The sequence below is a fragment of the Lissotriton vulgaris genome, chromosome 3_1, assembly GCF_964263255.1.
Source record: "Lissotriton vulgaris chromosome 3_1, aLisVul1.2, whole genome shotgun sequence".
NCBI lineage: Eukaryota > Metazoa > Chordata > Amphibia > Caudata > Salamandridae > Lissotriton > Lissotriton vulgaris.
Window position 1 is genome coordinate 392,095,970 of NC_141689.1, and position 21,343 is coordinate 392,117,312.

Consider the following 21,343-nt stretch of genomic DNA (forward strand, 5'->3'; position numbering starts at 1 on the left):
TAAATTGATGTATGGTTGTTGAGAGAGAGGTATGCAAGTATCATAGCTGAGCAATGGAAGAATGCCTTTTCTCACTTGTTACTAAAGTTTTGTCTGATTTATTTAGTGGCCCATGAATGGTGGAAGAAACAAAGTTAAAAATATATTTCCTTCATGCATGTACCAGTAGTTCTGACTTGTGTTGTACTTACTCTATAATAAATGTGGTTTATACATATATTGTATAATTTTATTCTTTGTGTTTTTTAATCTCCACTTGTAGTGTATTCATTTTAAATATATTTAATGCAGTAACCTTACCCCTATATTTATGTGATTCCACCTGCTCATGTGAGGAACCAAAAGAGGTTTATAGATGTTGAGGACACCTTGCTTTTTTTTCTTTATACTGAAAAAGAGATGTCTTTGTTATAAAAATTTGCTACATTGTTTGTCAAGTGGATAGAGGTTAAGCTTAAACAAGGACATTTACTAACTATTTTAACTCCTACAATGTATGCTCTAGGCGCTGCCACTATCCTGATATTTGAGAATTGTATCTTATTGTCAGGATACTAGAGTGTTCGGGCACTTGTATGTATCAGTCAATGAATCTGTACTTTTAGTTGGCCTCTTAAAATTAATTTTATTCTCAGTTTTTTTATAGAGCAAACCGTCTTTTCAATTAATACAGCATTTTGCATACTCAGTTTATTCTGATGGATACTTTCAACCAAAGGTTCCTCATTTAAAATATCCAGAGGTGCTAGCTTTGATCCGGAAGATTTGAAAGCAATGATCCCACACACAGGGAGATGGCACACTTTACAGAGACTCCGCACCTCCCCAGAAGTGACAGCTGACCCACCTAGAAACACTATCCCTTACACTGACATTAGTTCCTTTTTTTCTGCCCTCATCTCTGTCAGTCTTTAACAACTCCAAACCTGAAGCAGTCTACTAGGAAATCATTTGTACAGTATTCAAATGTGCCATGTCTGCAGTAACTAGATGTCAGCCACAAACCATCATGTGGTGTGTATGTGGTGCTTGGGCCCCAGCCACGAGTCTATAATATGAGTGTGCCCTCATGCATCGTGGGGTGATTCAGCACAGAAGTCACTGAACACAAGAAGATGTCATAATCGAAGCACAACTCTTGTTCTAAGTTACAGGCTTGGTTGAAGTCCCAGTCCTGAGGCCGTTTCTGCTCAAAAATATTTCCTGGAACAAACAGGCACGATCATCAACAGTTTTTGCGGGCGCAAACAGTGCGATTTGCAAAAATGGGCCATTTGCACCCACAAAAAGGCCTATTGCGATGCAATTCATTGCGATTTCTTAAATTTCGATTGCATTTAAGGAATCGCAATTTGTGATTCCTTAAATGCAATGCATGTACCCATTAGAATTAGCGAATTCACTATTTGGGGCCGCAAAATACAGAGAAATTACTCTGGTCTGTATTTTGCAAAAACCTTGAAAAATGCATTTTTCAGGGTTTCAAGTTACACACACACATACCCTTGGGGCATGTGTGTGCGCAACATGGGTGCACATCACAATTTCAGGGGTGGAACAGGGTGTCATTTTGACACCTTTGCGCTCTTGAAATTGCTTGCGCAATTTGCGAGTACCTATTGCATGCAATTTCCCATTCATTCCTATGGGCCTATAGGCCCATAGGCTCATAGGAATAAATGGGAAGCCCTTCCTCAATTGCGACTCTCAATTTGCGAGTCACAATTAAGGAATGCTTAGAAATCGCTATTCTGATAGCCATGACTAAATGCATAGGCTTTTGAGAGTCCCTAATTGCAATTCCTTAATAATCGCAATTAAAGACTCGCCAAAGCCTACTTTGTTGCATGTGCCCCAAAGTCTTCTGGTAAGTCTAAATCAAACTATAGACATAAGCACAAAATGGTTAAGCAAGTTTTGACTCCCATCCCATAACTTGGTCACTTGCTATCTAGTACAAAGATGTGAGGGCCTCATGGTAAAGTTTGTACTCTTCCAATGTCCAAACCAATGCTGCAGTTGTGACCTAATTTCTCTGGCCATCCTTGACCTCACACCAAATAGGAGCCATCAAAGAAGTCATACAGCAGATCTTTGTTGTACTACCAGCTGCTTCTGGTGCATCTTCACTTCCCACCGAGCAGCAGGAGTCTCTAGTTAGACTTCTGTCTGGTAATATTTCCCTAAAGCAGCCTTCCCTTGCTGGCCCACTACCTGGCTCACTCTTACTCTGGCACAAATTTCGAACCCAGTGCCAAGGTCCACACCAGTTCGTCCTGCACTGGCAGTTATTGACTCCACTGGCATGATCCAAACCGATCCAGGCATATGTCACAATATAAATTTAAGAAATAGCAACATGCACTTACACATCCAGATTACAATATAGTACCTCTGCTGTGACAGCAGTACCATCAGAGGATTCATACCCAGTGTGAAAAGCACCCAAGGTCCCTCAAGACACTGATGAAGAAGAGAAAGAGAACACGTTGCTCCCCCAATCATTATACCAAGGTTTAATTGTATGTAGACTTCCAAAACATCAATGGGCTAGATACATCTCCTGAAATAGAGCTAAACTTGCCATTTGTGGGAGACACTAGAGTGCCGGCTGCAAGATGACGGCCACATAGTGGGGCTCTGTAGGCTGGATGGACAATCCGTTAATTATCCTGGGGATCGAGCATCCATTACAGCCTGCAAAGGAGAGGAAGCATTCCTGACCAGGCACTGCAGCTGATGACCTCAGTTTGGGTGACTTAAACCGCTTGGACAGAGTGCAGCGGTGTAAAAGCGAAGACGTGGGTGCTGCCTGTGGCAACAAGGTGGCGGCTCTGATCTGAGTAAGCCAGTGCAGTGAGATCAGCCCCGGCACGGTGGCCGGGAAGAAACTGAGGTGAGAAAAAAGACGGGCGGCTTGGCCTTGGATATCCTGCTGCTTCTGGCATGAAAGAGGATGCTGGTCAGCAGGCCCTGTTCCATCCCTGTGATGTGGTGAAGTGGAGGATCCCAGTGAGGCCCAAGGAGGACGGAGGCAGTAGGCAGGCACCCCACTGGAGTCTCGTGTACGGCTGGCCCACTGAGGGACCAGGGCGGAGGTGAGACAGGGTGCACGTGAGCAGTTGGGAATCGTTGCGTGACTTTGTGCCGGGCCCGGCGGTATATAACCAGGCTGTGAAGGGCCCTGACTGCAGTGGCGACCTCCCCAAGGGGTGGAGATGACGTTTGGGCACTGCAGGCTGGTCTAGCAGAGTGGCACAGCTTGGTGGACTCTGGGCACCCTCTCTCCCTTTCGTCCTCTCCGCTGTGCTTGAACTGGTTGTGGATCCTGAAAGGGGGCTGTGATATCATTGAAGGGTGCCTGCAGTCGTGGAACATCGGGAGGCAGACTCACACTGCAGTTGTGCCGTGATGAGGAGGACTAAGGGCTGACACTGCGCAGGCCCATCAAGGCCTGTTCCTGTTGGAACGAATGGGGCTGCTACATGGGTGGGAGGGCCCGGTGCAGACTTGCACCCCAGTAGAACAGACCCCCTGCATCTGCCACAATTACTCCGGCGGAATACATGTCCTGGTTACGTGGGACAAGCAGCAATCCATAGGCAAGGGAGATGCGAGGCTACCTAAGGTCTCATTCGAGCAGCGCAAACCCCCAGAGGGAACACCCCTCAGCAGAGGAGCAAGCAGAAACAGCAATGAACCCCTCATCGACCACTAAGCCAAACATTTGCGAAAGGTTTACAGACCTAAAGCAAATCAACCTTAAAATGTAATCAATATCTGACCTCTTGGTTCGGCACAGTGATAAGGTGTCAAATCACGATGAGTGCATCGCTGAGGTCGAGCAATAGACCTCTGCCCTGGAAGATGATGGCACTGTGACCCGTGAGAAATTGCTGCAAATGGAGAAGGTTCTGTAAGTAATAAGGAATAAAAATGAAGACCTGGATGCCAGGTTGCGACGCAATAATTTGAGAATTCCTGGAATCCCAGAGAAAACAGCAATGACCCGGATTGAACACTATGTACAAGAAATGCGCATATCCCTCTTTGGTGATGCCCTGTCAGCGGTCTGCATAGTAGAGCGTGCCCACAGATCCCTTGGCCAGAGATCACCCACCTCCCCTTGGGAGCCCCCGCCAGACCTCAAATTTCAAGACTAGAAAACTATAGGGATCGCGACATTGTGCACTGCGAGGCTCAAGACTTGCAGGAATCTAGATATCAGGGCAATGCAGTTTCTTTTTTCTCCAATTTCACTTTATCCGTTCAAGCCACCAGAAGAGACTTTGTGCCAGTAAAAAGACCGCTGCAGCAACAGGATATTAAGTACTCTCAGCTCTATCCAGCAAAGCTTCGTATTTTCAAATCTGGCAAAAACTAATTTCTCACCGATCCTAAGATGACCGCCAGTTTGTACACAGCCTCAGGCCTCCCAAATCAACTGCACCTGCATATAAGGACCAGGTGGTAGAGGACCCCTTAGCAAAATTGATTGAAATCCTGACTGAGCACCATGAGGCAGGCTGGATTGGAGTCTCAATAGCCTGGCAGGACTCAAATCTTTCTGTGTCCTACCACAGGCTATACCTTCCTTACACACAAACCACACAGGAATCGGACACGGTTGCCTGACTGAATGAGAGGTTGTCCCTCTTTAGTGTTATTAGTCCAGCCTCTCAGCATCAAATCGCTGGGATATGCAGAGGCCCCTGGCATTACCCTCTTGTATGAGTCCTATTTTTTACCTTACAGTTGGCCCTTTATGGCCCATTCAGGGTAGGGGAAATGTCTTTCAGCCATGTTGGGCAGCTGTAGTGGGTGGGGGGGGTGGGACTTTTGGGTGGGGGTAGTTTATACTAGTTGTATTGCTCCTTTTCTGTTCTTTTTCCTTGCCCATTTCCCTTCCCGTATCATCAACATTTGAAGGGCGCTACCCTAACACCGGCATACATGGATCTATGGGACTGCATGCATGGGTGTGAATGCTAACAGAGTGACCACACTGAAAGCAGTAACATGGAATCTGCTTGGCCTGAATGATTGTAGAAAGGTGCGATTGGCTGCGCGTATCTTATACGTCATGGTGCGGCTATCTGCTTCTTACAGGAGTTGCATTTAATGGGTGCCAAAACGTATAGCAGTTTACTCCAATAATGCTAGAGGTAACGGCCATTACTCTTAGGAAGGGGCTCCCGTGGCACACTTGCACCGCAATATGCATTCCCCATGTGCGCTACCTTACAGTTGCTAGGGTGCTTAGAGGCCATCTGGTTAAGTCAATATCAGTGTACGGCCCCAATACAGATGACCCCCTTTTCTTTAGTCAGGTGTGGCAGCTGGCAGAGTCCCAAGGGCCCGGAGCGGTTTTATTGGAAGGGGATTTCAATGTGGTTCTCAACTCAGAAAAGTATACATCGGGCGAATTCTATCGACCTCATCCATGGGGGGGCGGAACAGCTACTAGTCCTCATGGAGGACCATGAATTGGTAGATGTCTGGCGCCTTCGACACCTTTAAAGTAAGGAGCGACCTTGCATATCAACAGCTGGCCCTACATGGTCCCAGAATTTTATTTATTTTTTAATTCTCTTTTTCTTTTTGATAGTACAGTGGACGGCCTTTAAGCCACATCATAATGACCATTCTATATAATTTAAACTTAGGCTCTGTACAACTCTATGCTGGAGTAAGATCAATTTCCACATCTGCTGTACGCAGTTCCTCTGATGGAGACACACATAATTCACCATGTTCAACATTCCATTTAGCCCACTTGTGATCCCATTTCTTGGGACACCCCCTATTCTAGAATACATCTTTCTCTGTGATCATCACATTATCCATGTCGTTAGCCCATTTCTGATGTGTAGGCAAATCCCTGGTACCCCATACCAGAGCAAGGACGAATCCTAGTGATAGTTTAGGAAGAAGTGGACCCCTATATACTAATAATGCACATGCTATACATAGGGAAACTCTCTCTCTCTCTCTCTCTCTCTCTCTCTCTCTCTCTCTCTCTCTCTCTCTCTCTCTCTCTCTCTCTCTCTCTCTCTCTCTCTCTCTCTCTCTCTCTCTCTCTCTCTCTCTCTCTCTCTCTCTCTCTCTCTCTCTCTGCCTCTCTCCCTCTCTCTGTCTCCCTCCCTCTATCTCTCTCTCTCTCTGCCTCTCTCCCTCCATCCCTCTTTCTCCCTCCCCGGTCTCCCTCTGTTTCACTCACTCTGACTGTCTCACTCCCTCTCACTCTCCTTCCCTCTCCCTTCCCTCTCCTTTCCTCTCCTTCCCTCCCTCACCCTGACACCCCTTCCTTCCCCCTATTCCCTCTCTCCCTCCCTCACTCCCCTTCCCTCACTACCTCACTCCCTTCCCTAACTCCCTCACTCCCCTCTCTCCCTCCTTCCCCTTCCCCCACACCCCTTCCCTCACTCCCCTTCCCTTACTCCCCCACTCCCCTTCCCTCACCCCCTCCCTCACTCCCCCTCCTTCACCCCCTCCCTCAATCCCCCCTCTCTCACTCCCCTACCCTCACTCCTTTTCCCTCACTCCCCTTCCCTCACTCCCCTTCCCTCACTCCCTCCCCTCACTTTCCTTCCCTCACTCCCCTTCCCTCACCCCTCCCTCACCCCCTCCCACACCCCCTCCCTTACTCCCTCCCCTCATTCCCTTCCCTCACACCCATTCCCTACACCCCTTCCCTCAGCCCCCTTCCCTCACTCCCTCACTCACTCCCCTCACTCCGTCCTCACTCCCGCCTCACTCCCTACCTCACCCCCTCCCTCAGCCCCTCCCTCACTCTCTCCCCCTCCCTCACTCCTTCCCTCACTCCCTCCCCTTTCCTCACACCCTTCCATCACTCCCTTCCCTCACTCCCTCCCCTTCCCTCACTACCTTCCCTCACTCCCCTTCCCTCACTCTCTCACTCCCCTTCCCCCACACCCCCTTCCCTCACTCCCCTTCCCTCACTCCCCTTTCTCCCACTCCCCTTCCCTCACTCCCTTCCCTCACTCCCTCTCCTTCCCTCACTTCCTTCCCTCACTCCCTCCCTTTCCCTCACTCCCCCTTCCCTCACTCCCCTTCCCTCACTACCTTCCCTCACTCCCTCACTCCCCTTCCCTCACTCCCCTTCCCTCACTCCCCTTCCCTCACTCCCTTCCCTCACTCCCTCCCCTTCCCTCACTCCCTCACTCCCTTCCCTCACTCCCCTTCCCTCACTCCCTTACACCCCTTCCCTCCCTTCCTCACTCCCCTTCCCTCACTCCCTTCCCTCACCCCCTCCCTCACTCCCTTTCCTCACTCCCTTCCCTCACTCCCTACCCTTCTCTCATTCCCTTCCCTCACTCCCTCCATCCCTCCGTCACTCCCCCTCACTCCCTCCCTCACTCCCCCTCACTCCCCTTCCCTCACCCCCTACCTCACTCCCTCCCCTTCCCTCACTCACTTCCCTCACACCCCTTCCCTCACTCCACTTCCATCAGTCTCTTTCCCTCACTCCCTTCCCTCACTCCCCTTCCCTCACTCCCTCTCTCCCTCCCTCACCCCCTTCCCTCACTCCCCTTCCCTCACTCCCTCACTCCCTGCCCTAACTCCCTCACTCCCTCACTCCCCTCTCTCGCTCCCTCCCCTTCCCTCACCCCCCCTCCCTCCACTTCCCTCACTCCCCTTCCCTCACCCCCTCCCTTTCCCTCACTTCCTTCCCCTTCCCCCACTCCCTCACTCCCTTACCTCACTCCATCACTCCCCTTCCCTCACTCCCCTTCCCTCCCTTCCTCACTCCCCATCCCTCACTCCCTTCCCTCACCCCCTCCCTCACTCCCCTTCCCTCACTCACTCCCTCACTCCCTTCCCTGACTCCCTTCCCTCCCTAACTCCCTACCCTTCTCTCACTCCCTTCCCTCACTCCCTCCCTCCCTCACTCCCTTTTCCTCACTCCTCCCTCACTCCCCCTCACTCCCCTTCCCTCACCCCCACCCTCACTCCCTTCCCTTCCCTCACTAACTTCCCTCACGGCCCTTCCCTCAATCCGTGTTAGAAATGGGATCCCGGGCTGGCCAGGGCTTGCGCCAAAGTCAGTCAGAGACCACCACTCCTAAGTCAGGGCAAGGGAGTTACACGCCAAGATAACTCCTGCTCACCCTCTAGGTAACATGGCGCGAGCAGCAAGGCTAAACTTGGAGGCTATGTGAGTTAAGTGTGTGCGCACGCACCCCCAGCAACAACACCCAAGGCCCACCACAAAGGAAACTCCACATAAGGTTATATATAAAAATAGCCTTTGTATTATACCAAAACACATTACATAAAACACACACTTTACAATGTGCCAACAGGCACGGGCAGAATTTACAGGGGATATGTACAAGACAGGGCCACCAGGACCACTGTCAGGAATCAGCACATGTAATCTTAGAATACTCTTCAGAAATAACCCTTCGCACATAGATTAATCACTTTAGCACAGAATATAAAAATAAAGCACACAACCAGTAATCACTGGTAATAGGTAAGTACCGCCTACGCAACCCTAACCACTTCAGGGGAATGTCACGCAGGGAACTAGGACCTCACTAGCAACACCTGTACTAGGAGAAAAACAACCACCTAAGTATCACAATACCTGTAGGGGTATAAGCACATTACACATGATGCATCACAACACATTCAGAGGTGTAGGGAAGGAAAACACATGATGAAGAACCTACATTCAGCGGTGTAAAAATAAGGCACATGATGCATAAAAACACATTCAGAGGTGCAGTAACACACAATTGCGCAAAACTCACATGAGCCACCACCTGTGGCTGTCCCTAGGCCCTCTGGCCTTGTGGGGGCTAGGATGCCCTATGTCCTAATGTCAGGGGCCTAAACGTGGCAGCTGCCCACCAAGTGCTGGGCAGCTGTGAGGTCAAGGATGGGGCCCATACTGGAGCCTCTCAGGCTCTGCACAAATGACTGGGCCCCCTTGAGCCTCTCTGGGCTCTCTGCAAACGACTGTGGTGCTTTGGAACCTCTCGTGGACTCTGAAGAATGGTGCCCGGTGTGGGGGGAGCGGCCCGCTGCCTGCCGGGGCCGCTCTACCCCCTCCAAATGCACCCCAGAGTCTCGCAGGCTCTAAAGAAATACTGCAACCTTGATAGAGTCCCCCCTTCTGGGGACTCGCAAATGCACCGGTCCTTCCTGAGCCTCTCGGGGCTCTGCCACGCACTTTGCCCCCGAAGCCGTCCTGAGCTCTCTGCCAGAAATGTGCGGCTTGAGCCTCTCTTAGGCTCGAAAACAAAGAATGCGGCCCGAGCCTCTCCGGGCTCAAAATGAAGAATGCCAGCGAGCTGCTTCCTGGTGTCCCAAGTTCCCGCCCCAGCCTGCCTGACTTCCGGTTCGGTCGGGCGGCGACGGGGACAATTTCACGGGGCAATGCCGGGTGGGCACCGGCTGTAAAGATCAATAAAGTGCTCCGAAAGCGCTTGCGAAAAAATAAAGCGCAAGGTCCCTGGCAGGGTGGGAACCTGCCAGGGGACTTTAAAATCGCCCAAAAAGCGGCATGGGCAGCCGCGAAAGGGAAATTGCCGGGTGGGCACCGGCCTCAACAACCAAAGCACTCCCAAGCGCTATTAAGGCAAATACAGCGCTCCCAGTGCTAGAGGGGAAAGTAAAGCGCTCCCAGCGCTAGGGGGGGCAAGAGGGTCCAGAGAAAGCGCTCCCCAGCGCTAGTTGCAAGGTCCAGACCAAACAAAGTTCTTTTAAGTAGGCAGGGGGGCAAGGCTGGACCAAGAGCCAGCTCACTGGGCCTCCAGGCAGGGAGGCAGTCCAAGTGGCGGTCCTCCTGCCCAACAACAGCAGCAGCCCCCTCAGACAGGATCCTGGAAGAGAACAGTTTCTGTGGGGACACAGCCCCATTTTTATACAGTTAAACCCTTTGTCTGGGGTGCCGGGTGAGGGGAAGAACCAGTCGCAGCTGGTCTGTGAGCACTCTTGATGTGCTCAGCCCCTCACTCTATTCACTGGCAGGGCTAGGGTCGTTAGACGCACCACAGGGGGCGGAGCCAGCATTGTGTGGGGAAAGCCCAGCCCTATTCAGGACCCAGGTGCACTCCTCCCCAGCCATCAGCATGCTAATCTCCAAACTCACCACCGGGCAGACCCATCATGACTCATGGAGCCTGGCATCCCAGCTAGCCCCAGCCAATCACACGCCAGCACCTTTACAGCACACGCACAGCCATGTGTAGAAGTGGCACTTCCACGCTAGACACATACACGCCGCACATATCATTGCGCAGCATTCAATCTCACGAATTCGCAAATACCAAACTCGAGCCTGCACACCCCACGCATCAGGAACTACCAGGGACACAGACATCCCCCATGCATTCCTATGGGAGGGCAGGCCAATCTCACACATGCACTCAGGGAGCGCACGCACTTTACACTGCGCAACAGTGTCGAAGTGCGCAGAGACCAGAAATCACTACCTCCAATTCACATTCACAAAGCAAAAATGTTTAGGGGTGAACCTGCCAGAAGGGCCAAGTCCAACACTCCCCTTCCCTCACTCCCTTTCCTCACTCCCTTTCCTCACTCCCTTCCCTCACTCCCCTCACTTCCCTTCCCTCACTCCCCTTCCCTCACTCCCTCCCTCTCTCCCCTCACTCCCCTTCCCCCAATCCCTCACTCCCCTTCCCTCACTCCCTCCCCTCACTCCTTCCCTCACTTCCTTCACTTACTTCCCTCACTCCGTCTCCCTCACTCCATCTCCCTCCCTCCATCTCCCTCCATCTGTCGCCCTCCTTCCTCTGTCCACCTCCTCCATCTGTCTGTCTCCCTTTCTATGTCTCCATTTCTCGGTCTCCCTTTCTCTCCCTCTCCCTCTGCCTCTGTCTTCCCTCCCTCCCTCTGTCTCTGTCCCTCTACTTCCCTCTTTCACCCTCTGTCATCTCACCCTACCTGTGTCTCACCGTGTGCACAGACACACAGCCCCATCCTAGCACTTCACAGGTCTTTAAAAAGACCATTTGCATGTGAATGGAGCTTTACTGTATTTCACCTCCTCTTAGCGCCCCTGCAGCTCCACTCTGGCCTCGCTGGAATCAATCGCCCGGCCTCCCACAGAGCAGCAGAGTGTTTGCAGACACTCTTAGAAAACACGGGTACGATGATGTCTCATGGTCCGTGGGCCGCCACGGAAGGCTTGACGGCCCGCGGGCCGTACTATGAGTATCTGTGATCTAAGCCATTATTGTCAATTAATGACACCCTTACTGACCTATGCTTATCTGTCACTGGAGCTGTGGCTACGCAACATAGATGGGCCCTGGTGACCTGGACTTCCTAACTAAGCACTCTACACTAGAAAGTGTCATTGTCCAAGCATCAACAAGTAAGTGCAATCCCTTTTTTTTCTGATTTCCCTTCAGATAGAAAATCAAAAAGAACTGATGAAATCAAAAAGAGTATATTTTCTTCTACCAGTCCACAATGGGGCACATGCATCAAGCATTTTACCGGTCGACCAGTGTAATGCTATTTATGATGCATCAAACCCAAAGCCATTAGCAAAACAGGTAATCGCAATTTTTGCGATTACCTATTTTGAAAATGCAGTTAGAGAATTGGAAATTCCGATTCCCTAATTGCAATGCATTATGCATTTGTAAATTGCGTTTTCGCTATTTGGAATCGCAAATTAGCATAAACTTCGAGGTGATGGTCCATCACGGTGGCCTTTTCCCCTTTTCCCCTTGATATTGCACGCGCAATTTGCGATTACCTATTTGGTAACCGCAAATTGCGAATGCTGTCCCATTCATTCCTTTTGGCCTTTAGGCTCATAGGAATGAATGGGAAAGCATTCCTTAATTGCGGATCGCAATTTGCGATTCGCAATTAAGAAAGCCAATATTTTAGCAAAACATACATGCATAAGGAATAGCGATTTCTTGATAGCGATTCCTTAAGAATCGCTATTAAGGGATCGCTATTCCTTAGCTTGATGCATGTGGCCCTATATCTATTAATGCAGTTTCCTTTCTGGGGAGGTACACCCATGCAGTGTGGTACATTACCAGAGACATCTTGCTGGTTGTTCCAGAGGACTTCAGGGTGTCACTAGCTCAAATTATACAGGATGGTCTGGATGCTGCCAACTATGTGATCTGAGCTTGCCTGGACACTACAGACTGCATTGACAGAGATGTTGGCACCAGTGTTAAGTTCAGTAGGAATGCCTAGTAGTGCTAAAATAGGTTTCTGGAGACATGTCATTCGATGGCTTCACGTTCTTTGAAGGAAAGACTGTTGGAACAATCAAATGATTCAAGAATAGTTGGAACATAACATGATCTTTGGGCTATTGACACAAGCTAAGCAATTTCCCCCTCCAATACAGAAAATTTAGAGGCTATTCCAGGGCACTAACTTATATAAACACAAATCCTCCTTATGTTTACTGCAGCAACCAACCCAGTCTTTTCAAGGCAGTGAACATGGCATCAGCAGGCGTTGTTTAAACCAACAGGCACAGTTTAATACTCCTTTGGACTACCTCACCAACTGTGGTGGCTGATGGATATCAACTTGATGTGCGGCTGGCCACACTTTGTCTCCCATCTGGAGTTCACATTGGAGACAGATGCGTCACTGCTGTGTTGGGGTGCCATGTGGGAGAGGTAGAGATAGAAGGCCTCTTGCCTCTGGTGATCCATCCATAAAAGCCTTCCTGCTGTCCATCAAAGGGAGTCTGGTGCAGGTCCTCACAGACAACACAACCTTCTTCTGGTACATCAACAAGCAAGACAGAGTAGAGTCCTGGATCCTGTTTCAGAAGGAATCACTCCTCTGGATTCGGCTGGTCCAGCAGAATATCTTCCTGGTTGCCAACTACCTGGTGGGTCTATGAATCTCAGAGCACATGAAATGAATAGGCATTGTCTGCCAGATCACAAGTGGCATCTTACCCGGAGGTAGCACAGGGTGTTTTCGAGCAGTTTGGCACTCCCTGGCTAGATCTGTTCGCCACTGTTAAGAATGAGCAGAATTAACAATTCTGCAGACTGGAATTTGCTCCACAGCATACATTAGGAAAGACATTTTTTGGGAATGGAAGTAAGGGCTCCCTTATTCATTTCCTGTCTCAGGTTCTGAGTGAAATCAAGATAGACTAGACCCAGGTCATTCTTATCACCTGAACTACACCAGGAGCCTCTGAGCATTTGTCCATCAATCAGCCTTTGGGTGGATCAGCAATAGGTCAGGGTCTTGCAACCAAGTCTGTTCTACCTACATCTCCATGCATGGAGATTGAGCAGCATCAGTTAAATGCATTTGACTTGCCAACGAGGTGTTGGGTGTCATTCTCACTGGCAGATGCACTCCCACAAAGTAAATCTACACTTTACCAGATGTGTTGCCTGGTGTGGTGCATGTAACACTGATATTTGCAAGGCTAAGCTACCTGATGACCTGTTACTTGTTCTTTTGCCAGACCAGCAAGGCCTTATAGCAGGCCAGATAAAGGCTATTTGCTGGCCCTTTTTGCCTTTCTGTGTTTGCTTGGCCCATTGTGTTTAAGTCAACAGCTCTGATGTGTTTTATAAAAAGCTGGCCTCGCATGTTTTTCCCCAAAACCATTTTTTATTCCCAGATGGGAGCTAACCCTGGTCTTAATATTTCACACCCTTCAATCCAATGCACTGCTGTTCTTTGAGGTTGTTGACATTAAAGACTGTCTTCCTCAACACCATTTAATGAGCATGCTGTGTGAATGAACTGCTTGTGCTTTCAGTCCAACCACATTTTTTTCCAGATAAACTGATACTGAGGACCAGGACAAAATTCATAATGAACATTGTAACCCCCTTCTACATTGGGGACTCAGTTACTCTGCCAGTGGTTGTTGTGCTGCCTTACCCCTCAAACGAGGCGGGAGATCCTCCATTATCGTGACGCTAAAAGGTCCTTGAGCGTTTTTATCGACCACACAATGGCCCATTGTGCGTATGATCAATTTTTAAGGGGTTTCTCTGGGACAAAGAAAGTGAATGCAGTTCAGAAAACGATACTGTCTCGATGATAGTGTTGGAAATAGATCTTTCTGGAGTTTTATCCCAGATTTTTGCCTTCTGTTGCTGAACCCATTTTTTGTTGGCTTTAGTACTCTGTGCACGTTAACCCTGCTAACTTGTAGTAAAGTTTTTGTGTCCTCCCTTTCAAACTTGTTCAAATTTGTTTACACCTAATTGGCAAATTAAATGTACTTATAACTCCCTAATATGTGGTACTTCCTGTACCAAGGGATGCTAAATTAAATGCCACTTGTGAACTGCAGCACTCATTGTGCCACCAACCAAAGTAGCATTGTAAAAAAACGTCACCAGGCCACCCCCTGCAGCCTGTGTGTGTGTAGGTTTAAACTCCCATTTCAAACTGGCAATGCACTTTTACCAGGCCTAAACCTACCTTTTTAATACTTATAAGTCACAGCTAAGGTAGGCCCTAAATACCCATAGGGCAAGGTGCATGGTATTTTAAAGTTAGGACATGTATATTTAATGTTTTTGATCACCTGCCAGTGAAAAATCTCCAAAGTCAAGTTTTACTGTGGCAAGGCATGCTCTCCCTTGGGCTAGTACTAGGTACACTGTTACATTTATTAGGTGATAAAGTTAGTTTGAGAGCAGCTAGAAAAAGTATTCAAGGACTCATTTCAGTATCCATTGAAATCCAATTTAATGGTCAAGTCGGATATTAAATTACTTTTTAGGAAGTTGTCATTTTCCTGCCTAAAACCAAAAGGCTTTCCTGCGAGTGTATAGATGTCATGAAATGCAGAAGGCTGTTCCGCGCTACTGCAGGAGCGCCTAGCGTGTGGGTAGGTTTGCAAGCTCTGGCTGCACGCACGATAGGTTACCATACCTTACTGTGCTGCCCCACGGGAACAGACTGCGGGGCCCTTTAGGGTCACCTTTAGGGTCACCCCACTACCGCAGAACCACTAGGCCTGCACCCTTACAGACCCAGAGAGGTTGTATTTACTCCTTTTTTCTTTTCTTTTCACTGTGTAGTACTGTTAACTTGAGGTCCTGAGGAATTGCAAATTAAGCAAGAAACATGTCGACCTGACCAGAGGGTTTGAGGTAGTTCCACTGTGCCCCTTACGGTCTCTACCTCCCCTCCCACCTTTTAACCAAGGGAATCAGTCACGTGAATAAATGTCCTTGTGAATTGATTCACCTTTTTTAAATCACTATCCCCACACGACTACACCTTCACCTTACCCCTCACATGCACACAACCATTGGCTGGAACAAAAGAACTCCGACAAAGAGCGCCTTTTAGGCGCCCACCAGACATTGCAGCGCCAGTCTGACGAGGAGGAAGAGGCCAATGATGAAGCTTGACATCTAGCTCGCTGGGTGTGTGAGGCCTCTCAGTTCCAACAAGGGAGCTTTCTGCTCCCTGCCTCTACTCTCCTAATATACATACACACACACTCCTACTTCTATCTTCTCAGGGAACTTTGTACCTTCTGCATTTCATGATTGACTGGACATGTACACTGGACCCCGCTAAATATTGTCCAGAACTGGTTCCCCCTATTTGTACCGAAGTGTATAGATGTCACCTGACCCCTGATGACTCCAATGGTGAGATGTGTATTGCTCCCAGAAATTAGACCGAGGACCCTCTGAGTGTAGAGGGTGATTCTCCCTTTTCAGGATGGCCTGGTGGGCTGTGATCAGCCCTTTCATCAGTGTCAAAGGATGTCTACCTTGTCACTGGCAGATGAAACCCACACCTAGGTTTGCCTCTCCTTTGTCTCTTCATTCATGGATGGCACAAAACCCAGTGGGGGTAGAGGAACAAACCAGAACTAGTTTAGGGGGTGGTAAAGGATTGCCCTCCACCAAAGGGCTGGCACTGGGTATAAAAGTGGCAGCCTCAAACCTTCTACTCAAAAAACTCCTGGACCTATGAAGATCAGACAAAGGACTGCCCCACTGTTGAAGCTCAAAGAAGACTGAACCTGCTTGCCTTGAAACCAGGATGCCAGAAGTGACTCCAAGGGTTAGTTGGCTGACCTCCTGTTTAAGCAACAGGGACAGAACAAGCTTTCAGATGCTAGTTTCCTGCAATTGCCCAGCTGTCCCAAACCAGTTTGGGCCTACAAAGCTCTCCATAACACCGGACTCCAATACCTCAACAAAGGAATCTCCTTCCAAGCCCCCAAGAGATACCTTTGCCCTGCTGACTTTGCCCTATCCACGGTACCCTGCATCCACAGGGCCGTGCAGGTGGCAGATCCTTCTCCTACCTGCCGGCCAAGACCTGGAACGAACTCACCTCAGCATGCGATGAAGCCCGACACCGCACCAATTCAGAAAGGACCTCATGACCTGGCTCTTCGAATGATCTACGGAGCTGCTCACGTTCCCTCCCCCCCAGCGCCTTGAGACCCTCACCGGTGAGTAGTGTGCTTTAAAACCCCTGATTGATTTATTGATTGAGTTGGACATGCCCTGGAGCTTGCTGCTGGTCTCTGTTGGGGTGAGTCTTTACCCCCAGGTGGTGCCCCCCATAGTCCTGAATCCTTGGCTGGTGTTAGTGTTCTCCTGCAGGAAGTGGGACTACTTGGAGAACAGAATGAGACCAGGATCGCTATCAAAGTCACAGCTGTCGACGTCAAATTACCTGTCTGCCTCAGCTTTCTGGTTTACTCCACTGAAGGTGATCTGACTTCCAGAAAAGTTCCTTAGTCTCGACGTACAGGGCTTTATAAAGACTAACACCGAGCAGTACCTTTTTGACTTTGAAACCTCTCTGGGCATATACTATGGACTTTGCCAGCTTGAAGCTTTCCTCCCTTTGTCAACAATCTTTCCTGACCTCACTCTTCAGCAAGCCACCATCCTTGAGCCCCACTTTGGATACAACTTGCCCTTTTGATGATCATTTATTCTCCATATACGTTTCTGAGTCCGAAGGTAAACTTTCCAGAAGCATAAACCTGGTCCCTGTATTTGACGCCAATCCATGGCATTCTTCCTCAACTGCTGACTTTTATCCAGTCTAGCACAAACTGATAACCACAGTTGGAGCTTTGTGCCCTTTTGGCACTATTTTAAATTCAAACTTTAAAAATTCATATCTCCTTTTCCACATGTTGGATTTTTGTCATTCTGGCGTAATTGTATTTATTTTAATTTACTCTATTTTCTTGTGTTGGGTTTTAACTATATTACTGTTTAAGGACTGCATAAATACTTTATGCATTGCCTCTACTTTAAGATAAACTAACAGAGGGTTTAGCACAGGTTTATATAGTGACTTTTGTGGTTCACCCTGACAAACATTGTGATTATTGTTTGAGGTGGGTTCTCATCACCTTAACTAATACTCCAGTTTCTTATAGAGAGTATTGATATTGGCTGGGCACTGGGCAAGAAGGAGCCTCCTAGGGCCCTGTGGACAAATTCTGCCAGGGTCAAAGCTACTACAACACCTTTGACACAAGGGGTGCCTGTTTTTGAGATCTGCCAATAAATGTGCGCCATAGTTGTCACTGAGGTCCAAATAGGAACAAGTTATTTACCTCTGGTAATGTGCCTTCTGATATATACTTTAACACCCAATCCCTCACATTCTTTCCACCTTCACATTCTGTGGAGGGACCTTTTTAGATCTAAAAAGATAGGAATCAGCACACTGCCTCACAGTTTGTTTTATGCTCTGCTTCTGAGGGCACAGAGGGAGACAATGCAATAAATGTACGTCAGTGTTTAGGAGCTGCACTTATAAGTGGCTTTCCACCGTCACTTCGAAAGTGGTGTGAAGTCACTGTAAAGCCACACGGTGTCACCTACTTACAGGAGAATTGCCGAAGAACCCCCCAGATCTACTCTGGCACCTGGGTATTTTGTAAAAGTGAGCAATCTGGGATTACATCATTATTTCCATATTCTCTATTATACTCTTTCTTTTCTAATAAAGTACTTTCATATAATCAGCTATTTACATTTTAACATCAGTGGTTGGCATGCTGTCCATTTGCTTCTTTTGCCCAAGTCATAACCCATTTACAAAGGCTAGGAATGATTACAATAGCATCACATAACTTAACATTTCTAGTGGAATCACAACATAAAATAAATACAACGTATTAGCACCATTTTAGGAGAGGGAGTGTGAAGGCTTAATGTTAACTAAGGGCGAGCTCCTACAAAGCCAAAATATTGTGATTCCTATTAGGGAAATTACAATATGCAAAAAATACTTCCATCTCCATTTTTAACACGTGCTTTCTTACACTTATTAAAAACTTAAAGTAAGTAAAATGTAATGATTATTGTGATACGAAAATGAAGAAATTGATTTAAATCATGCTATTAAGGTGGAATAGTAATTCGAAAAATAAAGTAAATCAGTGGGAAATGGTGGACCAGAAATGGAGCATGGTCTGAAACCAGTTGTTGAAGACAGGGAAGTAGTAATACTTCACAGCCGACCAGCAATAGAACAAGGTCTGGGAAAGGGTTGGCGGTAAATCCCAGTCAAACATTTTACCCTGAAATGTATACTTTTCTGGATGTGGAAGATGGTGGGGCAGGGTCAAACTCTGAATGGGACAACCTGCTAATATGTGGCTAATGATGTTGACTCCTTTTCATCCACAGTAGGGACTTTTAGAATGTTTGTACAGGATGGGATAACACAAGTACATATAAGGCACCAGCTGGTGTGCTGGTGTCCGTTCCATGTTTTGCAGTTCCTCATCGATGTGCATCCGGAACTCACTCAATAATTCACCGAAAAAAGACTCCTCTTTCAAACTCGACAAGACCAAATGTCTCCTCCAGTGGTCTCTGGGTTTAAACCCTGCCGTAGATGCTGTAAAAATGTCTTTGTCAGGTCTGCATGACATCTATATAGGGCGTCTTTAATCCTACCTTGATCAATAGGTCTGCAACTCCTATTTTTTTCGTGCATTCAAAGAACAGAGAAAGGGGGGACAAATTATTTTTGACCAAGGATACTAAAAGATGGCCCCTATCTCTTTGAGTCATATCCTTAAAGAGACAGCAAAGGATCTAGAAGAAAAAGTTAATCACAAATTATGCACTGTAAAAGAAAGGCTTATGCAGCTAGTGCACATATATGTGCTTTTAATAATGTTATCTTTTTTAGATGTAAATGAGAAAGATTGCTCCTTCAGACGTACTTCCCAGATTATAATTGTGTTGTCAATGTGCCAAAGGCTTGCACACATGTATGCCTAACCTATGAAATGTCAACTTGTACACAAAAATATTTAATCGGACAAGTGCAGAGCACCTGAAACTGGGGTCTGATTAGTAGGCCCTAGCCACTTCTGATAAGTAATATAGACCAGAAATGTGTATAAAATTGAGGAGAACTCAGAAAAAGATACATTGCCCAAAACAATAAATGATGAGGCATTATGTGTAGGTTTATTATCATTATTGTGTCTGTACTGTAAATGTTTGTATACTTAGGATGTGCTATATAGAGAATTATAATGTTTTGCCATTCTTGAAATAAACCCACAGCATTGTTTTTAATCCCACTATTGCCACCTTCTGAACAAACATGTTGGTTTTAAGTACCCTTTAAGTACATTAATGTTTTGCTTCAAGGAGATCATAATTATTGTGTACTGTTTTGAAACAAATGATGGAATAATATTGAACTGTGTGAATGGTTTAAGTAATGAAAGCATTACAGTGCCCTGTATTTGAGTCTATATTTTGTGAATTTATTTAATGATTTTCTCTTATTTCTTTTGGTTCTTTAGTCACAGAAAAAGGGCCAGCAGTCCCAGTTTTTGCAGAGCCGTAATTTAAAATGCATAGCCTTATGTGAAGGTAAGTCCTAGCAAATCCTAGCAACTGGGACATATAAGAGTGCTCACAGGATTTAAAGTTTGAAGTGTCCTTTGTTGGTAGCGTACTATAATAATAATCCTATGTATTTGTGTAAAGACAAAACCCCTCCTATAACAATAGATAAAACAATACGAGCAGTAAAACTCAAAGGTCATTTTCACACGTTTTATGCACCTGTTTGCAGATAGATTTGATTATTTTGTAAGCGTGTATGTGATCAATAGAAGGTCATGGCATTTCAAAAATGGTTACACTGTGCCATTCACTTTACATTATGGCTTTGGTGATTATGATAAAATAGGCCCTACTTAGCAAACAGCTAGATATGTCAGCAGCAAAAACAGCTTCTCTAGTCCTTGCAGGAGCTTCACATCGAAGACAAAACACCCCCTCTTCCCCCACACATCCCCTTCAAGCTAATGGTGGCTCTCAACTAGCAAAATTCCACAAAGCTCTCAAGACAGTGCTAGATTGATGTATTGTCTTTACCAAGGTTGTTTAGTATGGTTATAGCCAGTTAATTACAGAAGGAAATCTACATAGAAGAAGACATTAAGTAAAAAAGCAAGAGTACTTGATCCAATCAACAATCTTCATGCCATATTATAATTTTGGTCTATGATATTAAATGTTGGCTTGAAGGTGAATCTTCAGATCCAGAGGTGACATTTAATGCCAGTGACCCCATGTTAACATTGGTACCTAACGTGAGGAATTGTTTGCATCAGTGTCTTTGTAGAATGACCAAACAAAAACAAGGAGAAGACGGACAGAGCGCTGAAACCTTTCAGACACCCCTAGTCACAGATCTGGGTTGAATCCATCATCATTCTTTAGCTCACTGTGCCACCCTAGTTCAGACCCAGCCATATGCAAATCAGTCTTGACCCTGTCCCTTATGGGAACCGTCCAGCCCGAACTGCCAAGCCAGGGCTTCCCTGGTCTGGAAACAAGCATCCTAGGACCGGTTTCAGGGTAACACCCCTCATCTGCCAGGCTAGCTTTAATTCAGTGGCAAAGTGAGCAAGGGACCCACGTCTGGGCATACCCTACCAATTTAGGCTGAACAAAGAAAACACAAGGAGACGATGGATGGAGCTCTGAAACTTTTCAGGCCCTCACCCCCAATCACAGATCTGGATTGAATCCATCTTCATTCTTTAGCTCACTTTTCCACCCCAATTCAGAGCCAGCCATATGCAGATCAGTATTAACCTTGTTACTTACGGGAGCAGTCCAGCCTGAACTGGTGAGCCAGGGCTTCCCTGGACCAGAAACAAACATCTAGGAACCTGTTTCGGGGTAACACCCCTCATCAGCCAGATTAGCTTGAATCCAGTTGTAAAGTGAGCAATGGACCCACGTCTGGGCTTACCCTGCCAACTTAGGGACAACAAAGCAAACACAAGAAGATGATGGACGAAGTGCTGAGACCTTTCAGACACCCACCC

The 21,343-nt window shown here is 47.3% G+C and overlaps 1 protein-coding gene across 2 annotated transcripts in view; it reads left to right on the forward strand.

Annotated features, from left to right (window-relative positions):
• PARP8 (poly(ADP-ribose) polymerase family member 8) overlaps positions 1-21,343 on the forward strand; it is a 670,996-nt gene that overhangs the window by 601,671 nt on the left and 47,982 nt on the right. For both annotated transcript variants that reach the window (XM_086960612.1, XM_086960613.1), the window contains one exon: positions 19,802-19,871. In XM_086960612.1, the coding sequence (XP_086816738.1) occupies positions 19,802-19,871 (70 nt within the window). The remainder of the gene's footprint in view (positions 1-19,801; positions 19,872-21,343) is intronic.